This window comes from Entelurus aequoreus, linkage group LG01, assembly GCF_033978785.1.
Source record: "Entelurus aequoreus isolate RoL-2023_Sb linkage group LG01, RoL_Eaeq_v1.1, whole genome shotgun sequence".
Taxonomy (NCBI): domain Eukaryota; kingdom Metazoa; phylum Chordata; class Actinopteri; order Syngnathiformes; family Syngnathidae; genus Entelurus; species Entelurus aequoreus.
In genome coordinates, this window is record NC_084731.1 from 87,716,683 (window position 1) to 87,738,170 (window position 21,488).

Consider the following 21,488-nt stretch of genomic DNA (forward strand, 5'->3'; position numbering starts at 1 on the left):
TGGATAGGACATTACTGGTCTAGACGAGGCTAGAGTTGTCCAATCTCGTCTTTGAGCATTAACTGATGGAGTCCTATTGAAGCCCTAGCCTAGTCGAGACTAGAGCTGTCCTATCCAGTCTTTTTGCATTAATTGTTGAAGTCTATGAGTTCTAGTCTAGTCGAGACGAGCGATGTCCTATATAGTCTCTGCGCATGAACTGACAAAAGTCTATTTGAGCTGTAAAGACTAGAGTTGTCCCATCTGGTAGTCTATGAACGTTAACTGAAGAAGTCTATTCCAGTTTAGTCTAGTTGATAATAGAGATGCAATATGTCTTTGCACAGTTGTCCTATCCAGTCTTTAAGCATGAACTGTTTTGAGTCTATTCGATCCTTAGCTCTCGTATAGTTGAGACACCTCTGTGTTAAATCTAGTCTAGTAGAGACTCGAGCTATCCTATGTGTATTTGCCTATTAACGGATGAAGTCTAATCGAGCTCTAGTGTAGTCGAGACTACTATAGTTGTCCTATGTAGTCTTGAGCACTTTTTACCCTAGTCTAGTGCTGTCCTATCTCATCTTTGCGCATTAACTTAGTCCAGGGGTCGGCAACCCGCGCTCCGGAGCCGCATGCGGCTCTTTGACCACTCTGATGCGGCTCAGCTACATACTTGCCGACCCCCCCCGATTTTCCCAGGAGACTTATGGATCTCAGTGTCTCTCATAGATAACTCCCAGTGAATAAATAATCCTATTTAGACTATAGATACTAAATAAAGGGCGTGCCCTAATTGCACTGCAGTAATTGTCCTCTATAGCATTTACATACAGCGTGCCAGTCCAGCCACATGTTGCATGTTGTTATTAGTTGCTCACACAGGAGACAGCAAAGCGTACTTACTCATCAGCCACACAGCTTACACTGACGGTAGCCGTATCAAACAACTTTAACATTGTTAACGTTACAAATATGCGCCACACTGTGAACCCACACCAAAAAGAATGAAAAACACATTTCTGGAGAACATCTGCACTGTAACACAACATAAACACAACACAACCATTACCCAGAATCCCATGCAGCCCTCACTCTTCCGGTCTAGATTATACACCCCCGCTACCACAACCCCCCCACACATCACCCCCCCCCCCCCCCCCCCCCTCTCCTTGCGTTGGTTGAGCGGAAGAGTTAGTGCTGCATGGGATTCTGGGTATTGGTACCGTCAGTGTAAGATGTGTATTGGTACCGTCAGTGTAAGATGTGTGGCTGCGGACCAGTACGGAAGAGTTAGTGCTGCATGGGATTCTGGGTATTGGTACCGTCAGTGTAAGATGTGTGGTTGCTGAGGTAGTACGCCCTGCTGTCACTTACGTGTGGTCAAGCAGGTACACTGCTGGGGCAGACTGTAGAGGGCGCCAAATGCAGTGTCATCACGCTCTGATGTTCGGGAGTCATCCGGGAAAAATGAGAGGATGGCGAGTATGACACTATCAAGCGCTATCCATTCAAACTCGCGGGCTGCACTAACATCAAATGTCCACATTAAAGTGCGTGCCGGTGCGTGTGTAGGAGACCCCTGGTTAATATAGCACAAAGCATCTAAGCTCTGTATGCAGTGTTTTTCATTTTAAATTGTAATTTTTTTTTGTGGCTCCCATCTCTTTCTTTAATTTGTGAAACTTGCCAAAATGGCTCTTTGAGTGGTAAAGGTTGCCGACCCCTGACTTAGTCTATTTGAGCTCTAACTGTAGTTAAGACTAGCGTTGTCCTATGTAGTCTTTAAACATTAACTGATAGGTCTATTCAAGCCTTAGCTCTAGTGTAGCAGAGTTTACAGCTGTCCTATCTAGTCTTTGATTATTGCTCCAACCATAGTCTAACTGTATCTGGTTGTTTTAGAAGTAATTTCAACTGTTATCCGAGCAGGCGTCATCCGTTAGTCAGTCAAAGACTAGATAGGACCATACTGGTCTAGACGAGGCTAGAGTTGTCCAATCTCGTCTTTGAGCATCAACTGATTAAGTCTATGCACAATACCTGAATAAGTCTATTTGAGCTCTAACTCTAGTTGAGACTAGAGTTGTTCTAATTAGTCTTTGAACATTACCTGATGAAGTCTATTCAAGTCTTAGCCCTAGTCATGTCTAGACTATCCAGTCTTCGAGCATTGCTCTAACCCTAGTCTAGAGCTGTCGTATCTACTTTTGATTATTAACCGATGAAGTCTATTCAATCTCTAACAACCTATCTGGTCTTTGAACATAAACTAATGAAGTCTATGCAAGCCTTATCTCTGGTTGAGGCCAGAATAGAACTGTCCTAGTCTTTGCTTTTCACAGCCGACTTATCTAGTCTTTGAGCATTAACTAGTTAAAATCTATTCAAGCTCTAACTCTAGTCGAGACATGCCCTATCTAGTCTTTGAGCATTAGTTGATTAAGTCTAGTTGAGCTTTAGCTCTAATCTAGTCGAGAAAGAGCCGCCCTATCTAGTCTTTGAGCATCAACTGATTAAGTCTATGCACAGTATTAACGATGAAGTCTATTTAAGCGCTAACAACCAATCTAGTCTTTGAACATTAACTGATTATGTCTATGCTAGCCTTATCTCTGGTTGAGTCCAGACTAGAACTGTCCTAGTCTTTGCTTTTCACAGCTGTCTTATCTTGTCTTTGAGCATTAACTAGTTAAAGTCTATTTGAGCTGTCACTCTAGTCGAGACTTTCATATTCAGTCTTTGAGAATGAGTTGATTAAGTCTATTTGAGCCTAGCTTTAATATAGTTGAGACGAGCTGTCATAGCTAGTCTTTCAGCATCAACTGATCCAGTCTATGCACTATACCTGAACAGGTCTATTTATAGCTCTAACTCTATTTGAGACTAGAGTTGAACATTATCTGATTAAGTCTATTCAAGTCTTAGCCCTAGTCAAATCAGGACTATCTGGTCTTTGAGCATTGCTCTAATCCTAGCCTAGAGCTGTCGTATCTACTCTTTGAGTTTAACTGATGAAGTATATTTAGGCGCTAACAACCTATCTAGTTTTTGAACATTGACTAATAAAGTATATTCAAGCCTTATCTCTGGTTTCGTCGAGACTACAACTGTCTTATCTAGTCATTGAGCATAAAGTCCTTTCCGAGCTCTGTCTTTAGTCAAGACTTGCCCACCCTAGTCTTGATGAAGTCCATGCACATTAACAGATCATGTCTATTCGAGCTCTAACTCTAGTCAAGACTAGTGCCGTTCTAGCTAGTCTTTTGAGAGCATGAATTTATGAAGCTTGCTCAGATGGGAGGCCAAACGTCCTCTTAGACAGTCAAATTGCTATCGATTCAATGTCCTGAGAATATACGGGTTCTATGATTGCGAATATTCCCAGGCAGTGCATGAGGTTGTTGTCATGGTGCGCCTCCATCACACCTATGTGGGTTGAGGTCGCCAAATGGGAAATGAAAGTGCGTAGGGAGGATAGGGGCTCTGTGGAAGGGTTAATCCACACAGACACGTACACATTTGACCATGTGGACCCCTTCTGCGCTGTCCAATGATTGGTTTGGGTGGGGCCAGTAGGGGGTATCTGATGCGGAGATTACCCGAATGAAACACGGATCGGACTTAAAAAACTAAGCAGCAACATCTGTGTAGTTTGTTAGAAGCCGTCAACCCACTTTTGCCTTTCAATGACCTCCGGCTGATGGCTGCGTCTGGAGATGTGTGCGTGCAAACAGATATGAGGTCTGTCTCGTCTTTGCAATCCCAGTGTCTCCTCATCTGTCTGGGTTTAGAAAACAATGACGGAATTACTTTTTTTTTTAACTGTGTGTGATTTTTTTTTCCCCCAACTGAAAAGACGGCTTCCTTGTAATGTGGCTTGTTCTCAACAGAGCATGAAGTCCTGCCAAGCAAAGAGATTAATTTTATTGCATGAATCTAACTTGAATTTAAGCATCCATCTGTTTTTGATGACCATCAAGGCAAGGTGACAGCATATATATGTGTATTTATATATTCATTTTTGCGTGACGCAACTCTCAAGTGATGTATGCGCTCTAATTTATGACAGTGCTAGGTCTTTGTGTCGATGCCAGTCGCACTTTGGAGTCGACTGAAGCTACTCTATTTTCACTCTCGTCGCCAGCCGGGTTCCTACCCGCGGTCCCTGTGGGCCTTAGTGAAATCTTCTGTGACCGTTCATCCACCGGCCGCACGGTACAAACTCACCATTCTAAGCCCCCCCCAAAGAGCCCCTAAGTGGTTGAAGCTCATTTCTCGTCAGGGGGTCCTTTAAAGGCCTACTGAAATAAAAAAATGGTATTTAAACGGGGATAGCAGATCCATTCTATGTGTCATACTTGATCATTTCGCGATATTGCCATATTTTTGCTGAAAGGATTTAGTAGAGAACATCGACGATAAAGTTCGCAACTTTCGGTCGCTGATAAAAAAAAAGCCTTGCCTATACCGGAAGTAGCGTGACGCCACAGGTTGAAAGGCTCCTCACATTTCCCATTGTTTACACCAGCAGCGAGAGCGACTCGGACCGAGAAAGCGACGATTACCCCATTAATTTGAGCGAGGATGAAAGATTTGTGGATGAGGAACGTGAGAGTGAAGGACTAGAGTGCAGTGCAGGACGTATCTTTTTCGCTCTGACCGTAACTTAGGTACAAGGGTTCATTGGATTCCACACTTTGTCCTTTTTCTATTGTGGATCACGGATTTGTATTTTAAACCACTATAAATACTATATCCTCTTGAAAATGAGAGTCGAGAACGCGAAATGGACATTCACAGTGACTTTTATCTCCACGACAATACATCGGCGAAGCTCTTTAGCTACGGCGCTAACGTGATAGCACATCGGCTTAAATGCAGATAGAAAGAAAAGAAATAAACCCCTGACTGGAAGGATAGACAGAAAATCAACAATACTATTAAACCATGGACCTGTAAATACACGGTTAATGCTTTCCAGGCTGGCGAAGCTTAACAATGCTGTTGCTAACGACGCCATTGAAGCTAACTTAGCAACGGGACCTCACAGAGCTATGCTAAAAACATTAGCTATCCACCTACGCCAGCTCTCATCTGCTCATCAACACCCGTGCTCACCTGCGTTCCAGCGATCGACGGAGCGACGATCATAGATGCGGTCGGCGGCCCGGAGACGGAGGAAGTCAAGGTGAGGTCGGCGGCTAGCGCGTCTGCTATCCATCTCAAAGTCCTCCTGGTTGTGTTGCTGTAGTCCGCCGCTAATACACCGATCCCACCTACAACTTTCTTCTTTGCAGTCTACATTGTTCATTAAACAAATTGCAAAAGATTCACCAACACAGATGTCCAGAACACTGTGGAATTTTGAGATGAAAACAGAGCTTTTTGTATTGTATTCAATGGGGTCCGAATACTTCCGTTTCAACGATTGACGTCATGCGCATACGTAATCATATATAGACGTTTTCAACCAGAAGTTTAGCGGGAAATTTAAAATTGTACTTTATAAGTTAACCCGGCCGTATTGGCATGTGTTGCAATGTTAAGATTTCATCATTGATATATAAACTATCAGACTGCGTGGTCGGTAGTAGTGGGTTTCAGTAGGCTTTTAATGGCGAGGATTTTACCCCCGTAGTTGTCCTTTAACGCAGCACTGAAAACTATTGTGTGGCTGTTTTCATGTGTGACTTTTTTAACTTGCAGATAAAGTGACATTTCCTGTTGATAGTACAACAGAACTGCAGAGACAATATATGGACATATAATACCAGTATTCATCCATCCCATCCATTTTCTACCGCTTGTCCTTTTCGGGGTCGCAGAGGTTTCTGGAGCCTATCTCAGCTGCATTCGGGCGGAAGGCGGGGTACACCCTAGACAAGTCGCCACCTCATCGCAGGGCCAACACAGATAGACAGACAACATTCACACTCACATTCACACACTAGGGCCAATTTAGTGTTGCCAATCAACCTATCCCCAGGTGCATGTCTTTGGAGGTGGAAGGAAGCCGGAGTACCCGGAGGGAACCCACACAGTCACGGGGAGAACATGCAAACTCCACACTGAAAGATCCCGAGCCCGGGATTGAACTGAGGACCTTCGTATTGTGAGGCACATGCACTAACCCCTGTTCCACCGTGCTGCCCTACCAGTATTCAGTATTTGAAAAAATCAATAATTATTGAAGTACATAAATAAGCATTGCTCAAGAACCAAGATAAAATCAAGATAAAAGAATGATATCAAAAATCAAATTACAGGATGTTATTTATGTATTTTCATCATTTTCCTCGGCTGATGTACTAACATCATGCGGTTTATTTTGTACATATGTAGCATCATCTACGAAGATACAAATAATTTATATTGCGACATCTAGTGGACACATTTAGAACAGCTGTTTTTTTCATTCAAAAATTTCAGGGTAATTTTTATACTTAGCAAACTCATCCCGCGGGCCGGATAAAACCTGTTCGCGGGCTTGATCCGGCCCCCGGACCGTACGTTTGACACCCCTGGACACCCCTGACTTAAAGCCTTGTCCAGCTGTTGACTGACATATACTATTTATGAAATTGCGACAAATCATAATGTTCTTGTTTATTTTTTTTACAATTACCTGTTGCGGTTAACAGTACATATACTTTATTTGTTGTTATTTATATTTTCTGAATACATTATGTGATCATGTTCATCAGTCAACTCATTGGTGTTCATTTTCAATCTATCAAGATAAAATAATTATATCAAAATCAAATTACAGAATGTTATTTATGTAGTTTGATCTTTTTCCTCGACTGATGTACTCACATGTGGCTTTTTTTGGACATATGTAGCATCATCTACAAAGATACAAAGAATTGCTATTGCGACATCCAGTGGACACATTTAGGACAGCTGTTTTTTTTCATTTAAAAAATTCAGGGTAATTTTCATACTTAGCAAACTCATCCCGCGGGCCGGATAAAACCTGTTCACGGGCCTGATCCGGCCCTCGGGCCGTACGTTTGACACCCCTGACTTAAAGCCTTGTCCATCTGTTGACTGACCTGTACTATTCATGTTTAAATAGCATTTACTGCAAATTAATATCTGCTCCAAATATCGGTTATGGACTTCCTTGACGACTAATAATCGGTATCTCCCCTAAAAATAACCTTCTCGGTTGATCTCTAGTCGATAGGTAAATGATATCAGTTTTTTGCCGCATCAGCAAGTGTCTGTCAGTACGTGCTTGAATGCTTCTTTTTGTTCCGACACATTCTCCAATTGGCACCTGTGTGACGTGACGATTTAAAATCCCACCATTCACATATGCACCTCATTACTTGATGAGTTTCTACATGTACACGCTCGCTCTCACACACACACACACACACATAGTAGTTCTCAGCAGCCGCCGCAGCGAGCGGCCAGCTGGAACCGTTCCCTGCTGTCAACATCTTCATAGCGGGAAAGAAAAGGAGTGGAGGTCATGGCTGGAGAGGCCGAGACAGAGGGAGGGAGGCAGAAGAAATGTGGCGGGGGGGTTGCGAGGAGTGTAATTGACGGAGAAAGATGAGGGGGTGGACAACACAAATGAAGGAAAAATCAGTCCAATAATGGCTTGTGCAGACCTCTCCACATCCCCCTGCGGTGTAGTCAGCTCCAAGGAGAACACTGCTGAGGCTGCATGGACCAGGCACCCTCACAAGTGAGAGGAAGGGCTGCAATGGTAAACCAATTAAGCTGTGATGTATGGAAACAGGACTTTCAAGAGGAATTATCTCTGTTGGATGTTTGTTGATATGTTTAAAAGGGGAACTACAAATTTTTAGCAATTTTTCCCAATCATCCCCAATCCTTACGCCTTCTAAATAGTGAAAAACCGCTAGTAAGAGGCGACTAACAATGCTGGTAATCAGGGCTATTTTGCCTATACATTTTTGGTAACACTTTAGTATGGACTTAATTTAGAGTTATTTGGACACTAGGGGAACATATTCTAAGTAGCAAAGACTTAAAGGCCTACTGAAACCCACTACTACCGACCACGCAGTCTGATAGTTTATACATCAATGATGAAATCTTAACATTGCAACACATGCCAATACGGCCGGGTTAGCTTACTAAAGTGCAATTTTAAATTTCGCGCAAAATATCCTGCTGAAAACGTCTCGGTATGATGACGCCTGCGCGTGACGTCACGGATTGTAGAGGACGTTTTGGGACGGCATTGTGGCCAGCTATTAAGTCGTCTGTTTTCATCGCAAAATTCCACAGTATTCTGGACATCTGTGTTGGTGAATCTTTTGCAATTTGTTCAATGAACAATGGAGACAGAAAGAAGAAAGCTGTAGGTGGGAAGCGGTGTATTGCGGCCGGCTGCAGCAACACAAACACGTAGCCGGTGTTTCATTGTTTACATTCCCGAAAGATGACAGTCAAGCTTTACCATTGGCCTGTGGAGAACTGGGACAACAGAGACTCTTACCAGGAGGACTTTGAGTTGGATACGCAGACGCGGTACCGTGAGTACGCAGCTGCGGCTTCCAAACATTGGATCGCTTGCCCGTACGTGCGTGCCGCTATGTGCATGTCACGTACGTAATTTTGGGGGCTTTGGGGAAATATATGTGCTGTATGAACTTTGGGGAGGTGAACGGTAATTTGGTCTGTGGGATTGAGTGTGTTGTGCGGGTGTTTGAGTTGTATTGGCGGGTTATATGGACGGGAGGGGGGAGGTGTTTGTTATGCGGGATTCATTTGTGGCATGCCCTCTAGTCCTTCACTCTCACTTTCCTCATCCACAAATTTTTCATCCTCGCTCAAATTAATGGGGAAATCGTCGCTTTCTCGGTCCGAATCGCTCTCACTGCTGCTGGCCATAATTGTAAACAATGTGCAGATGTGAGGAGCTCCACAACCGGTGACGTCACGCGCATATCGTCTGCTACTTCCGGTCCGAACTTTATCGTCAATGTTCTCTACTAAATCCTTTCAGCAAAAATATGGCAATATCGCGAAATGATCAAGTATGACACATAGAATGGACCTGCTATCCCCGTTTAAATAACAAAATCGCATTTCAGTAGGCCTTTAATTTAGAGTTATTTGGTTAGGGTTAGGGTTCGGGTTAGGGTTAGGGTTAGTAATGGTGAATATGTTCCCCATACTAAAGTGTTACCGGCTTACTGGTTGTATAATAAGGCCATGCATAATAAGGCATTAATAAGTACTTAATAATGACTAATTAAGAGCCAATATGTTACTAATTTGCATGTTAATAAGCAACTAATTAATGGTGAATATGTTCCCCATACTAAAGTGTTACCAAATTTTTTATTTATTCATTTATTTCTTTGCACAATGTACAATGTAGAACGAAACACATGTGCGGGAAAGGTTAAATGCAGACAAGTCTATAGTCAAACATATACACAGCTGGGGTGCCCATTACGTCAATCGCGAGCTGCCGGTCGATCGTGGAGGGTGTGTTAGTCACTTTCGTCACTTGATTGACATTCACGGCACCCGAGGGTCTTGTGAAATGACGCCGGCTGCTGCCGGATCATTATTAAGAAAAAATGACCGACAGGAAGGCGGGAAACACTTTTTATTTCAACAGACTCTCGCGCCGTACTTGCCGTCGAAAACTCTAAAGGCCGACTGCACAGTTCCTATCTTCACAATAAAAGCGCTGATTCATCCTGCCTGCGCTAACAAAATAAGAGTCTCAGAAAGCTGGCGTGCACAAGCTAGCATGCTACGGAGTTTGCCGCCAATGTATTTCTTGTAAAGTGTATAAAAACAAGTATGGAAGCTGGACAAATAAGATGCCAAAAACCAACCACTTTCATGTGGTATTGGACAGAAAGGAGGACTTTTTTTTTCTCCTCTATTTGAAAATGTGTACGTTATCATCACTACTGTCTGATTCCAATCAATGCAAGTCATCAGAATCAGGTAATACACCAACTTATATTCTTGTCTTCATGAAAGAAAGGAATCTATATGTGTTAATTAAACATGCTTGTATTATCATTAAACACATTTAACTTGTTAACAAAAACGTCTCTTTCATAAATAAATAAATATAAATTATATATATGAATGAGGTAGAACCCCTCGACTTGGTCAATTGAAAAGTAGCTCGCCTGCTGAAAAGGTGCGGCCACCCCTGATATACAGCAAACATCATGATCAGAATTTCCTCCAACTCCAACACTGTCTTGAATTGTTTTTTAAAAGACTAAAATGCAGTTGTAGATTGAAGAGCTGGTGCAGTTTATTCCAAAAAGAGGGTCGTCTGCATTCAAGCGTACATTTCTTACTAGCCGTTCTACATAGTGGTCGATAAAAGTAACGACAGTATCTTGTTGAGTAGTGTAAACATGACCAACGTCTATTGGAAAAAAACATTCAGGAATTTATTTTGAATTAGTAAGATTTAATTGGAGTATAAATCCCTCTAAAACATCCAACAATGTTGTATAAACATGCTGTAAGTACGTATGTAATGTAGTATCAGGCACAGTATTTTGCTCATTTTAAGCATTATTGTAACTTCTTTCCTGGGCAACAAACTCAACTTAGAGACCGCGTCCTGTGTTGTACCTCTTTGTAAGAGCCTTAGAGCGTTATCATGTCGCACTATTGCTACACTTTTAACATGGGATGGTTGTATCTTTCAGCACAAACATACAGAATTGTCCTCACTCCTCAAATAGAAAATGCTTTATAGCAATGTTGCAGTGGTCTTATGCTACGATCCATTGGTTGGGAGCCATATACGATTAAGTTGATCGTGTGTGGATTTTCAAAGTCGACCCACTTTGTGTGAGTCATTATTGATATTTTCGCATTTACTTTTTTTGTTACTCAAAGGCAATACAGCAGGAGCAGAAGCAGCGCCTCCACAAAATATGTTATTGGCAGCTCAAGCTCGTGAGTAACTAGTAGCTGGCTACTCGCTAGTGTAGGGAGGAGCAGCGCCCAAAAAAGTAGTCCCTCTGTATTAGCTCTTACAATAACAGTGTCGCTATAGCTTGGTATGTAAATGGAGCGTTGTTTTTTCAGAGCGCTTTAAAGGCGAAATAGATCAATCCCAATTACCGGTCACGATCTGGTCGCGTTGACAAAAGTCGCATTTCTCAGGATGCAAAGGACTAGCAGGAGGCGAAGTGCAGGTAAAAATGTTTAAGCTAAAAATAACGAAAAACTGTAGCAGTTGAAGGCAAACTAAACAGACGCAAAGGAAGAACGTAGCTTGTCGCTTGTAGCAAACATTGACCCAGCAACTTGTGCTGGGTGACTGAGAAATATACTGTAAAGTGGAGTGATTAACCAAAACAGCTGGTGGGAACACTAACTACTAAACACAGGCAGGTTGTGGAGAATTATTGTCCATTGCAACGAAAAGTCAACGAAAGGAAAGAGGATCTAGATTGGAAACAAGACTAAAACATAGGGAAAAAGCTACTAAACATAAATCAAGACATGACCCGGACAATGGGTCCTGACATTACCTGTATTGTTAGCCGCCTCGTACTAGCAGTTTTTCACTATTACGGTAAGCGAACACATAGAAGTGAAAGACATGTAACTGTAAGTAATTGTAAATGATGGGCAAAATTATGAAACAATCAAAGCGGAATAGCATTAAAACTAGGATGTCCGATAATATCGGACTGCCGATACTTTATCAACAGCCATACAGGTCACACTGAGGGTGGACGTATAAACAACTTTAACACTGTTACAAATATGCGCCACACTGTGAACCCACACCAAACAAGAATGACAAACACATTTCGGGAGAACATCCATACCGTAACACAACATAAACACAACAGAACAAATACCCAGAACCCCTTGCAGCACTAACTCTTCCGGGACGCTACAATATACACCCGCCCCCCAACCCTGCCCACCTCAACCTCCTCATGCTCTCTCAGGGAGAGCATGTCCCAAATTCCAAGCTGCTGTTTTGAGGCATGTTAAAAAAATAATTCACTTTGTGACTTCAATAATAAATATGGCAGTGCCATGTTGGCATTTCTTTTCCATAACTTGAGTTGATTTATTTTGGAAAACCTTGTTACATTGTTTAATGTATCCAGCGGGGCGTAATAATGTGTTAATTCCACGACTGTATATATCGGTATCGGTTGATATCGAAATCGGTAATTAAGAGTTGGACAATATCAGAATATCGGATATCGGCAAAAAAGCCATTATCGGACATCTCTAGTTTTACGGTATACAGGTATTATTATAGTACCGCGATACTATTGAATCATTTTCGGTACTATACCGCCTCTGAAAAGTACAGGTCCGCTGGTATCGAATTAATACCCAAATTAATAATAATTCATTTTCTACCACTTGTCCTTTTGACAAAATAATAGAATGGAAAATAACACAAAATGTTACTGCATATGTCAGCAGACTAATTAGGAGCCTTTGTTTGTTTACTTACTACTAAAAGACAAGTTGTCTTGTATGTTCACTATTTTATTTATATTAACACAACATAAACACAACAGAAGAACTACCCCCAGGCCCCCACCTCAACCCCGCCCACCTCAACCTCCTCATGCTCTCTCAGGGAGAGCATGTCCCAAATTCCAAGCTGCTGTTTTGAGGCATGTTAAAAAAAAATAATGCACTTTGTGACTTCAATAATAAATATGGCAGTGCCATGTTGGCATTTTTTTCCATAACTTGAGTCGATGAGGTGGCGACTTGTCCAGGGTGTACCCCGCCTTCCGCCCGATTGTGAAGTGAAGTGAAGTGAATTATATTTATATAGCGCTTTTTCTCAAGTGACTCAAAGCGCTTTTACATTGTGAAACCCAATATCTAAGTTACATTTAAACCAGTGTGGGTGGCACTGGGAGCAGGTGGGTAAAGTGTCTTGCCCAAGGACACAACGGCAGTGACTAGGATGGCGGAAGCGGGGATCGAACCTGCAACCCTCAAGTTGATGGCACGGCCGCTCTACCAACCGAGCTATACCGTCCCAATTGTAGCTGAGATAGGCTCCAGCGCCCCCCCCCCGCGACCCCGAAGGGAATAAGCGGTAGAAAATGGATGGATGGATGGATGGAGTTGATTTATTTTGGAAAACCTTGTTACATTGTTTAATGCATCCAGCGTGGCATCACAACAAAATTAGCATAATAATGCGTTAATTCCACGACTGTATATATCAGTATCGGTTGATATCGGAATCAATTAAGAGTTGGACAATATCGGAATACCGGATATCTGCAAAAAAGCCATTATCGGACATCTCTAATTAAAACACCACTCAGACTAAACATTGTTCAAGGTTTAGTAAATAACAATGAGTATTTACATCCAACCGTATCCCAGAAACAACAATAGCATGTCATGCATCTCACGTTAGTATCTTTGCTATGACATCATATTAGTATCAGAGTTCGAAAGATGCGTTTTAATAGCCTTGTTATTGTCGTAAGATTCGACAAAAGCTTTGAAGACTGTTAATTCGGACATGTGACGTCAATTTTGTCCCAGAACTGTCCGTCCACAAAAGCCGTTTAAGTGTAACAAACACACACACATCTTTCGCAGTGACCTCGTTTCCCCAAAAAGTTCATCAATAGTTAAATACCCATAGTTCCCTGCCAGCATCCACACCCCACGTCTGGCCGTTATGCCGCGTATGTGTGTGTATGCGCTTCGTTATATTTTCATGACTCTCCACGCCAGGAGACACAACATGGCCGCTTTAATTATTCAGCTCACCTCGCCTGCACGTGACGCGAGGGCGCCATCGCCATAAACGTACGCGGGCTGTGACCACGCCGCGGTTGTCGGGCAGATTAGATAAAGCACCCCTATTGGAAAAGTGACTGTTGTGTAGTCAACAACTCAGTCAATGAGCGACCATCTGCTTCCTAAAGCCGGCGACCTGTAACCCCCTTGATGCGGTGGGGTCAGGTACTGCGACAATAGTCGGGAGGAAATGGAGGAACTGACCTCTCATTGTCTTTGTCTCTTCTTCCTATCTGATGTGATGACGTCTCCTTTGCTCTCACCTCCTGAGAGATACACTATATTGCCAAAAGTATTTGGCCACCTGCCTTGACTCACATATGAACTTGAAGTGCAATCCCGTTCCTAACCCATAGGGTTCAATAGGATGTCGGTGCACCTTTTGCAGCTTTTACAGCTTCAGCTCATCTGGGAAGGCTGTCCACAAGGTTGCGGAGTGTGTTTATAGGAATTTTCCACCATTCTTCCAAAAGCGCATTGGTGAGGTCACACACTGATGTTGGTCGAGAAGGCCTGGCTCTCAGTCCCTCAGTTCTAATTCATCCCAAAGGTGTTCTATCGGGTTCAAGTCAGGACTCTGTGCAGGCCAGTCAAGTTCATCCAAACCAGACTCTGTCATCCATATCTTTATGGACCTTGCTTTGTGCACTGGTGCACAGTCATGTTGGAAGAGGAAACTGTTCCCACAAGGTTGGGAGCATGGAATTGTCCAAAATGTTTTGGTATCCTAGAGCATTCAAAGTTCCTTTCACTGGAACTAAGGGGCCAAGCCCAATTCCTGAAAAACAACCCCACACCATAATTCCTCCTCCACCAAATTTCACACTCGGCACAAAGACTGCTCAGTGGCCTAGTGGTTAGAGTGTCCGCCCTGAGATCGGTAGGTTGTGAGTTCAAACCCAGGCCAAGTCATACCAAAGACTATAAAAATCGGACCCGTTACCTCCCTGCTTGGCACTCAGCATCAAGGGTTGGAACTGGGGGTTGAATCACCAAAAAGTATTTGGGGGTGAACAAGGGGATGGGTCAAATGCAGAGGACAAATTTCTCTACACCAAGTGTGTGTGTGACAATCATTGGTAACTTAACTTAACTTAAGCAGTCCGAAATGTAGCAATCTCCTGGCGACCGCCAAACCCAGACTCGTCCATCAGATTGCCAGATGGAAAAGCGTGATTCATCACTCCAGAGAACGTGTCTCCACTGCTCTAGAGTCCCGTGGCGACGTCCTTTACTCCACTGCATCCGACGTTTTGCATTGGACTTGGTGATGTATGGCTTAGACACAGCTGCACGGCCATGGAAACCCATTCCATAAAGCTCTCTGCGTACTGTACGTGGGCTAATTTGGAAGGTCACGTGAAGTTTGGAGCTCTGTAGCAACTGACCGTGCAGAAAGTCTTTGCACTCTGCGCTCTGTCAGTTTACGTGGCCTACCACTTGGTGGCTGACTTGCTGTAGTTCCCAAACTCTTCACTTTTCTTATAACAAAGTTGGCTTCGGAATATTTAGGAGCGAGGAAATTTCACGACTGGATATAGTGTATGCCTTGGCTTTGGATAGCTGCTGGCTGAGCTATTAATGTTTTGATGGTGGCCTTTTTTGAATGAACCGCTGTTCTCTTTTCATTTCCTTTAAAAAACTTCCTCCTTATGCCTGTGAATTGTAATTGATTTACTATTTATTGAGATAAATGCTCCAATGGTGTATTTCCTGTCCTAGTGATGAATCTGCTCATTGTTGCTTCCTAGTATCCCCGCCTCCTTTCGAGTTGGAGCTTTTAACTATTCTTCCGAAGAGGCTCATCCCCGCAATCTGTTTTTCTTGTCCTTCCACCCGCAGCTCTTTGTTCCCAATATCTAGGAGCGGCAAAGACGCCGCCTTTGTGTGAGCGTGCGTGGGTGTTTGCGTAACCCCCATAAGAGCTCACATCCACTGTTTGGCCCCTTAGGTAAACACAACCGTCCATCCAGCAGCAGATAGAGCAGTGATAGCCCCTGTTATCTGTTCAAACACCCCCCACCCGACTGGTTTGTGTTACCACTGACAGCTCCACTCGATTAAAATCAGGCCATGCCCGAAAATCAAATAAAACCCCCGGAGTAACATTTTGAAGTCCGATCATATATTCTGTCACTTTGTGAGGCACATGCCAGACAGGGAATTTTCCAAATGGGTCACTTTTCAAGTATTTTTCTTGTCTATATTTTCATATTTTCTTGGTTCGTTCTTGAGTTGTAGTTATTTTAACTAGAGATGTCCGATAATGGCTTTTTTGCCGATATTCCGATATTGTCCAACTCTTAATTACCGATACCGATATCAACCGATACCGATATATACAGTCGTGGAATTAACACATTATTATGCCTAATTTAGTTGTGATGCCCCGCTGGAGGCATTAAACAATGTAACAAGGTTTTCCAAAATAAATCAACTCAAGTTATGGAAAAAAATGCCAACATTGCACTGCCATATTTATTATTGAAGTCACAAAGTACATACTTTTTTTTAACATGCCTCAAAACAGCAGCTTGGAATTTGGGATATGCTCTCCCTGGGAGAGCATGAGGAGGTTGAGGTGGTTGGGAGGGTAGTGGGGGTGTATATTGTAGTGTCCCGGAAGAGTTAGTGCTGCAAGGGGTTCTGGGTATTTGTTCTGTTGTGTTTATGTTGTGTTAAGGTGTGGATGTTCTCCCGAAATGTGTTTGTCATTCTTGTTTGGTGTGGGTTCACAGTGTGGCGCATATTTGTAACAGTGTTAAAGTTGTTTATATTCTGGCCAAAATTAATTAAAAAATAAATAAATAAATATGTATATAGAGACATACTGTAATAACTTGAAGTAAATAATGAAGATTAAAAATCAATTACAAACAAAAAATTCAACAACAAAAAAATGAACTAAAAGCAGTCTTTTTCTCACAATGTGTCGAATTTTTTCTTTTAAAATTGGGAACAATTTCTCATATTCTTTCTGTTTTTGTAACATTGCAATATTTTCTTGTGAATGATTACTTTTTATGTAAAATTCTAACTTTTTAATGGCGACATTTGTCATATAAAATTCTGACTTTTATCACAATATTGCCAATGTTTTTGTTCTTGTAAAACAGTGCCATTTTTTGAGTAAAATTATGACTTTTGTCATAATTTTGCCGAGCAAAATTCAGATTATTATTATAACATTTCCAAAATGTTAAGCTTTTCTTGTAAAACTGCGACTGTTATTGTGTAAAATTCCGACTTTTATCATAATATTGCACAAATGTTCAGTTTTTCTTGTAAAATCTTGACTTGCGTCGAGTAAAAATCTCGACTTTTATTATAATACTGCCAAAATTTGAAGTTTCTCTTGTGAAAGTGACGTTTTTCTTGTGAAATTCCAACAAGTTTTTCACAACAAGCTTTTTTATATTTGCATAGTATGTGTATATTATTAATGTTGTAAATACAAATCTTTATATATCTAGGAAGGGTGGTCCTAAAGGGGTAGGCATTTTTCTCAGGTCTCAAAAATGTAATAAATACAAGAAAATATGTGGGAGTGTGTGTGTGTGTGTGTGTGTGTGTGTGTGTGTGTGTGTGTGTGTGTGTGTGTGTGTGTGTGTGTGTGTGTGTGTGTGTGTGTGTGTGTGTGTGTGTGTGTGTGCGTGTGTGTGTTTGTTTGTGTGTGTGTATGTGTTCTTGTATTTCTACCCTTCTTGAGACATCAACAAGGAAAAGTACCTTCCATTTGAGGACCGGTGAAGAAGTTAGGACATAAATCATGGTCCCAATACGGAAAAACCATTGCATCTAATAGAGAATGTCTCATTTGCACCCCTGGTGGTGAAATCTATCAACATTAGGGGGGTCCCAAAAAGGAGGGATTTTTCAAATTGACTGTGTGTCGGTTTTAAAAGTGCTCCCCCTCTGGTCAACATATGAAATAACAAGTGAGTGTAAGAAATTGAAATGAGCCCCCTTTGGCCAAAATTAAAAAATATGGGGCCGATATTTGATCATTTGGGACGGGGGCCCCTCGATAACGAGCTTTTTCCCCCCAACGTTTGGCGATCGCCTCAGATTCCGTCCTGTCACATGGCTGCCCCGCTGTCCTGTCCAAACGTGCAAAGTCATGCATTAATGGTGATTGTTTCCCTAAAACTCATAAGTGGACCTTTGTAAAATAAATATGTATATAGAGACATATCGTATTTTTCGGACTATAAGTCGCAGTTTTTTTCATAGTTTGGCCGGGGGTGCGACTTATACTCAGGAGCAACTTATGTGTGAAATTATTAACACATTACCGTAAAATATCAAATAATATTGTTTAGCTCATTCACGTAAGAGACTAGACGTATAAGATTTCATGGGATTTAGCGATTAGGAGTGACAGATTGTTTGGTAAACGTATAGCATGTTCTATATGTTATAGTTATTTGAATGACTCTTACCATAATATGTTACGTTAACATACCAGGCACGTTCTCAGTTGGTTATTTATGCGTCATATAACGTACACTTATTCAGCCTGTTGTTCACTATTCTTTATTTATTTTAAATTGCCTTTCAAATGTCTCTGGTGGTGTTGGGTTTTATCAAATAAAATCCCCCAAAAAATGCGACTTATACTCCAGTGCGACTTATATATGTTTTTTCCCTTCTTTATTATGCATTTTCAGCCGCTGCGACTTATACTCCGGAGCGACTTATACTCCGAAAAATACGGTAATGAACATTAAAAAACAATTACAAACCAAAAAAACAAAAAATAACTAAAAGCTTACCTTTTTTTATATTTGCATAGTATGTATATATTATTAATGTTGTAAATACACTTCTTTATATATCTAGAAAAGGTGGTCTGAAAGAGGTAGGCATTATTCGGAGGTCTCAAGAATGTAACAAATACAAGTGTGTGTGTGTGTGTGTGTGTGTGTGTGTGTGTGTGTGTGTGTGTGTGTGTGTGTGTGTGTGTGTGTGTGTGTGTGTGTGTGTGTGTGTGTGTGTGTGTGTGTGTGTGTGTGTGTGTGTGTGTGTGTGTCCAAAGGAATTAGAGGAAGATGCGTGTCTGTCAATGAACGCCCCCTTGAGCATCACGGGTCTACTTTTCGCCCCCAAAACAGGAAGTAACCCGACCACCCGGGTTACATTTGCCCTTTAACACCCGCACGCCCTCCTTGCCGCTAAAAAGCCCGACGGAAGGAAGGGAGTGTTCCTCGAGGTGAATGTTGATGCTCACTTCCTGCCCACCTGCACACACTTCCTGTGCTTAACGGCCAATCATGTCAGGTCATGTCTCTCCCACAGCCCTACTGAGAGGTGTGTGGGATGTTTTGTGTGAGTGTAAGCGAGCCCGAGTGTGTGTGTGTGCGTGCGTGTGTGTGTGTGTGTGTGTGTGTGTGTGTGTGTGTGTGTGTGTGTGTGTGTGTGTGTGTGTGTGTGTGTGTGTGTGTGTCTGAGAGATGAAACCTTCATCCATCCTCTGGCTTTCCCAGCCTCCCCGAGTCAAACCTTTGACCCCAAAAACACACCGACAGCTGGGTGGGTGACATCGGATCCCTGTTTGGGTTGTCTCCGCTGTGTCCGACCTGCCACCGCGTGTGTGTGTGTGTAACGAAGCGGCTCCATGTGCACGGAAGTGTGTGAGAAAACGACAGATAAGACAGACCCGCATGAGGGCGAGCGCGTCCAACAGGAACCGACCGAGTGATGTCATGTGTTTTGTCCTCATCCCAGGTTTTTCACGCCAATACGGACCCGGCCGAGGTGGTGCTGAACCGCGTACCGCAGCCTATTTTGGCACGGTTTGTGCGTATCCGACCGCAGACTTGGAAGAACGGCATCGCCCTGCGCTTTGAGCTCTACGGATGCCAGATTACAGGTGTGTACAAAAGAAGACTTGTCATTACGGAGCTAATGCTAATAAAACGCTAGGTGCGAACACAATCATACGTATAGTTGAATTTACACTAACTAACCCGGTGTTTTTCAACCTTTTCTGAGCTAAGACACTTTTTTTTTCATTGCAAAAAATCCAGAGGCACACCACCAGCAGAAAACATAAAAAAATGAAACTCAGCAGCCGATATTGACAGTAAAAAGTCGTTTTTGCAATTGTTGGATATGAATTTAAACCCTAACCACACATGCATCAATATAGCTCTTGTCTCAAAGTAAGTGTACTGTCACGACCTGTCACATAACTTATTTTGAGTATTTTTGGTGTTTTCCTGTGTGTCGTGTTTTAGTTCTTGTCTTGCGCTCCTATTGTGGTGGTTTTTCCTGTTTTGTTGGGATTTTCCTGTAGCAGTTTCATGTCTTCTTTTGATCGCAATCAAGACTATTTAAGTTGTGCGGACGCTATCCTTCTTTGTGGGGACATTGTTGATTGTCATGTCATGTACGGATGTACTTTGTGGACGCCGTCTGCTCCACGCACTGTAAGTCTTTGCTGCCGTCCAGCATTCTGTTTTTCTTTACTTTGCAGACAGTTCAGTTTTAGTTTCCTTTTGCATAGCCTTCCCTAAGCTTTAATGCCTTTTCTTAGCGGCCCTAGCCTTTTGTTTATTTTTGGTTTAAGGGTTAGATACCTTTTTACCTACACGCAGCCTCCCGCATATTGTGATCACGACAAACCATGTTCCCGACATCTACAAAGCAATTCGCTACCTGCTGCCACCTACTGATATGGAAGAGTATTACACGGTTACTCTGCCGAGCTCTAGACAGCACAGACACTCCACAACAGCAAATCATTTGCGGATTATAATAACTGGTTTGCAAAAAATATTTTTAACCCATGCAGCGTGTTTTTAGAACAGAATTTGGTAAATTTGGTTTAAAAAAATGTAAAGCATTAAATAAATACTCAAAGTTATGTACAGCACATGTGTTCAAGCTAGATTTTCTATTGTTTTTAATTTTTAAAATATCGAGGGATATATTAGGCGTATTCTTTTTGAATCACCCTGTATATATATATGTATATATATATATATATATATATATATATATATATATATATATATATATATATATATATATATATATATATATATATATATATATATATATATATTATATATATATATATATATATATATATATATATATATATATATATATATATATATATATATAGGGTGATTCAAAAAGAATACGCCTAATATATCCCTCGATATTTTAAAAATTAAAAACAATAGAATATATATATATATATATATATATATATATATATATATATATATATATATATATATATATATATATATATATATATATATATATATATATATATATATATATATACAGTATATATATATATATATATATATATATATATATATATACACAGTATATATATATGTACATATATATATATATATATATATATATATATATATATATATATATATATATATATATATATATATATATATATATACACTACCGTTCAAAAGTTTGGGGTCACATTGAAATGTCCTTATTTTTGACGGAAAAGCACTATACTTTTCAATGAAGATAACTTTAAACTAGTCTCAACTTTAAAGAAATACACTCTATACATTGCTAATGTGGTAAATGACTATTCTAGCTGCAAATGTCTGGTTTTTGGTGCAATATCTACATAGGTGTATAGAGGCCCATTTCCAGCAACTATCACTCCAGTGTTCTAATGGTACAATGTGTTTGCTCATTGGCTCAGAAGGCTATTTGATGATTAGAAA

The 21,488-nt window shown here is 41.4% G+C and overlaps 1 protein-coding gene across 3 annotated transcripts in view; it reads left to right on the forward strand.

Moving 5' to 3' along the window:
- nrp2a (neuropilin 2a) overlaps positions 1–21,488 on the forward strand; it is a 199,613-nt gene that overhangs the window by 105,439 nt on the left and 72,686 nt on the right. For all 3 annotated transcript variants that reach the window (XM_062060193.1, XM_062060213.1, XM_062060202.1), the window contains one exon: positions 19,498–19,642. In XM_062060193.1, coding sequence (XP_061916177.1) covers positions 19,498–19,642 — 145 coding nt within the window. The remainder of the gene's footprint in view (positions 1–19,497; positions 19,643–21,488) is intronic.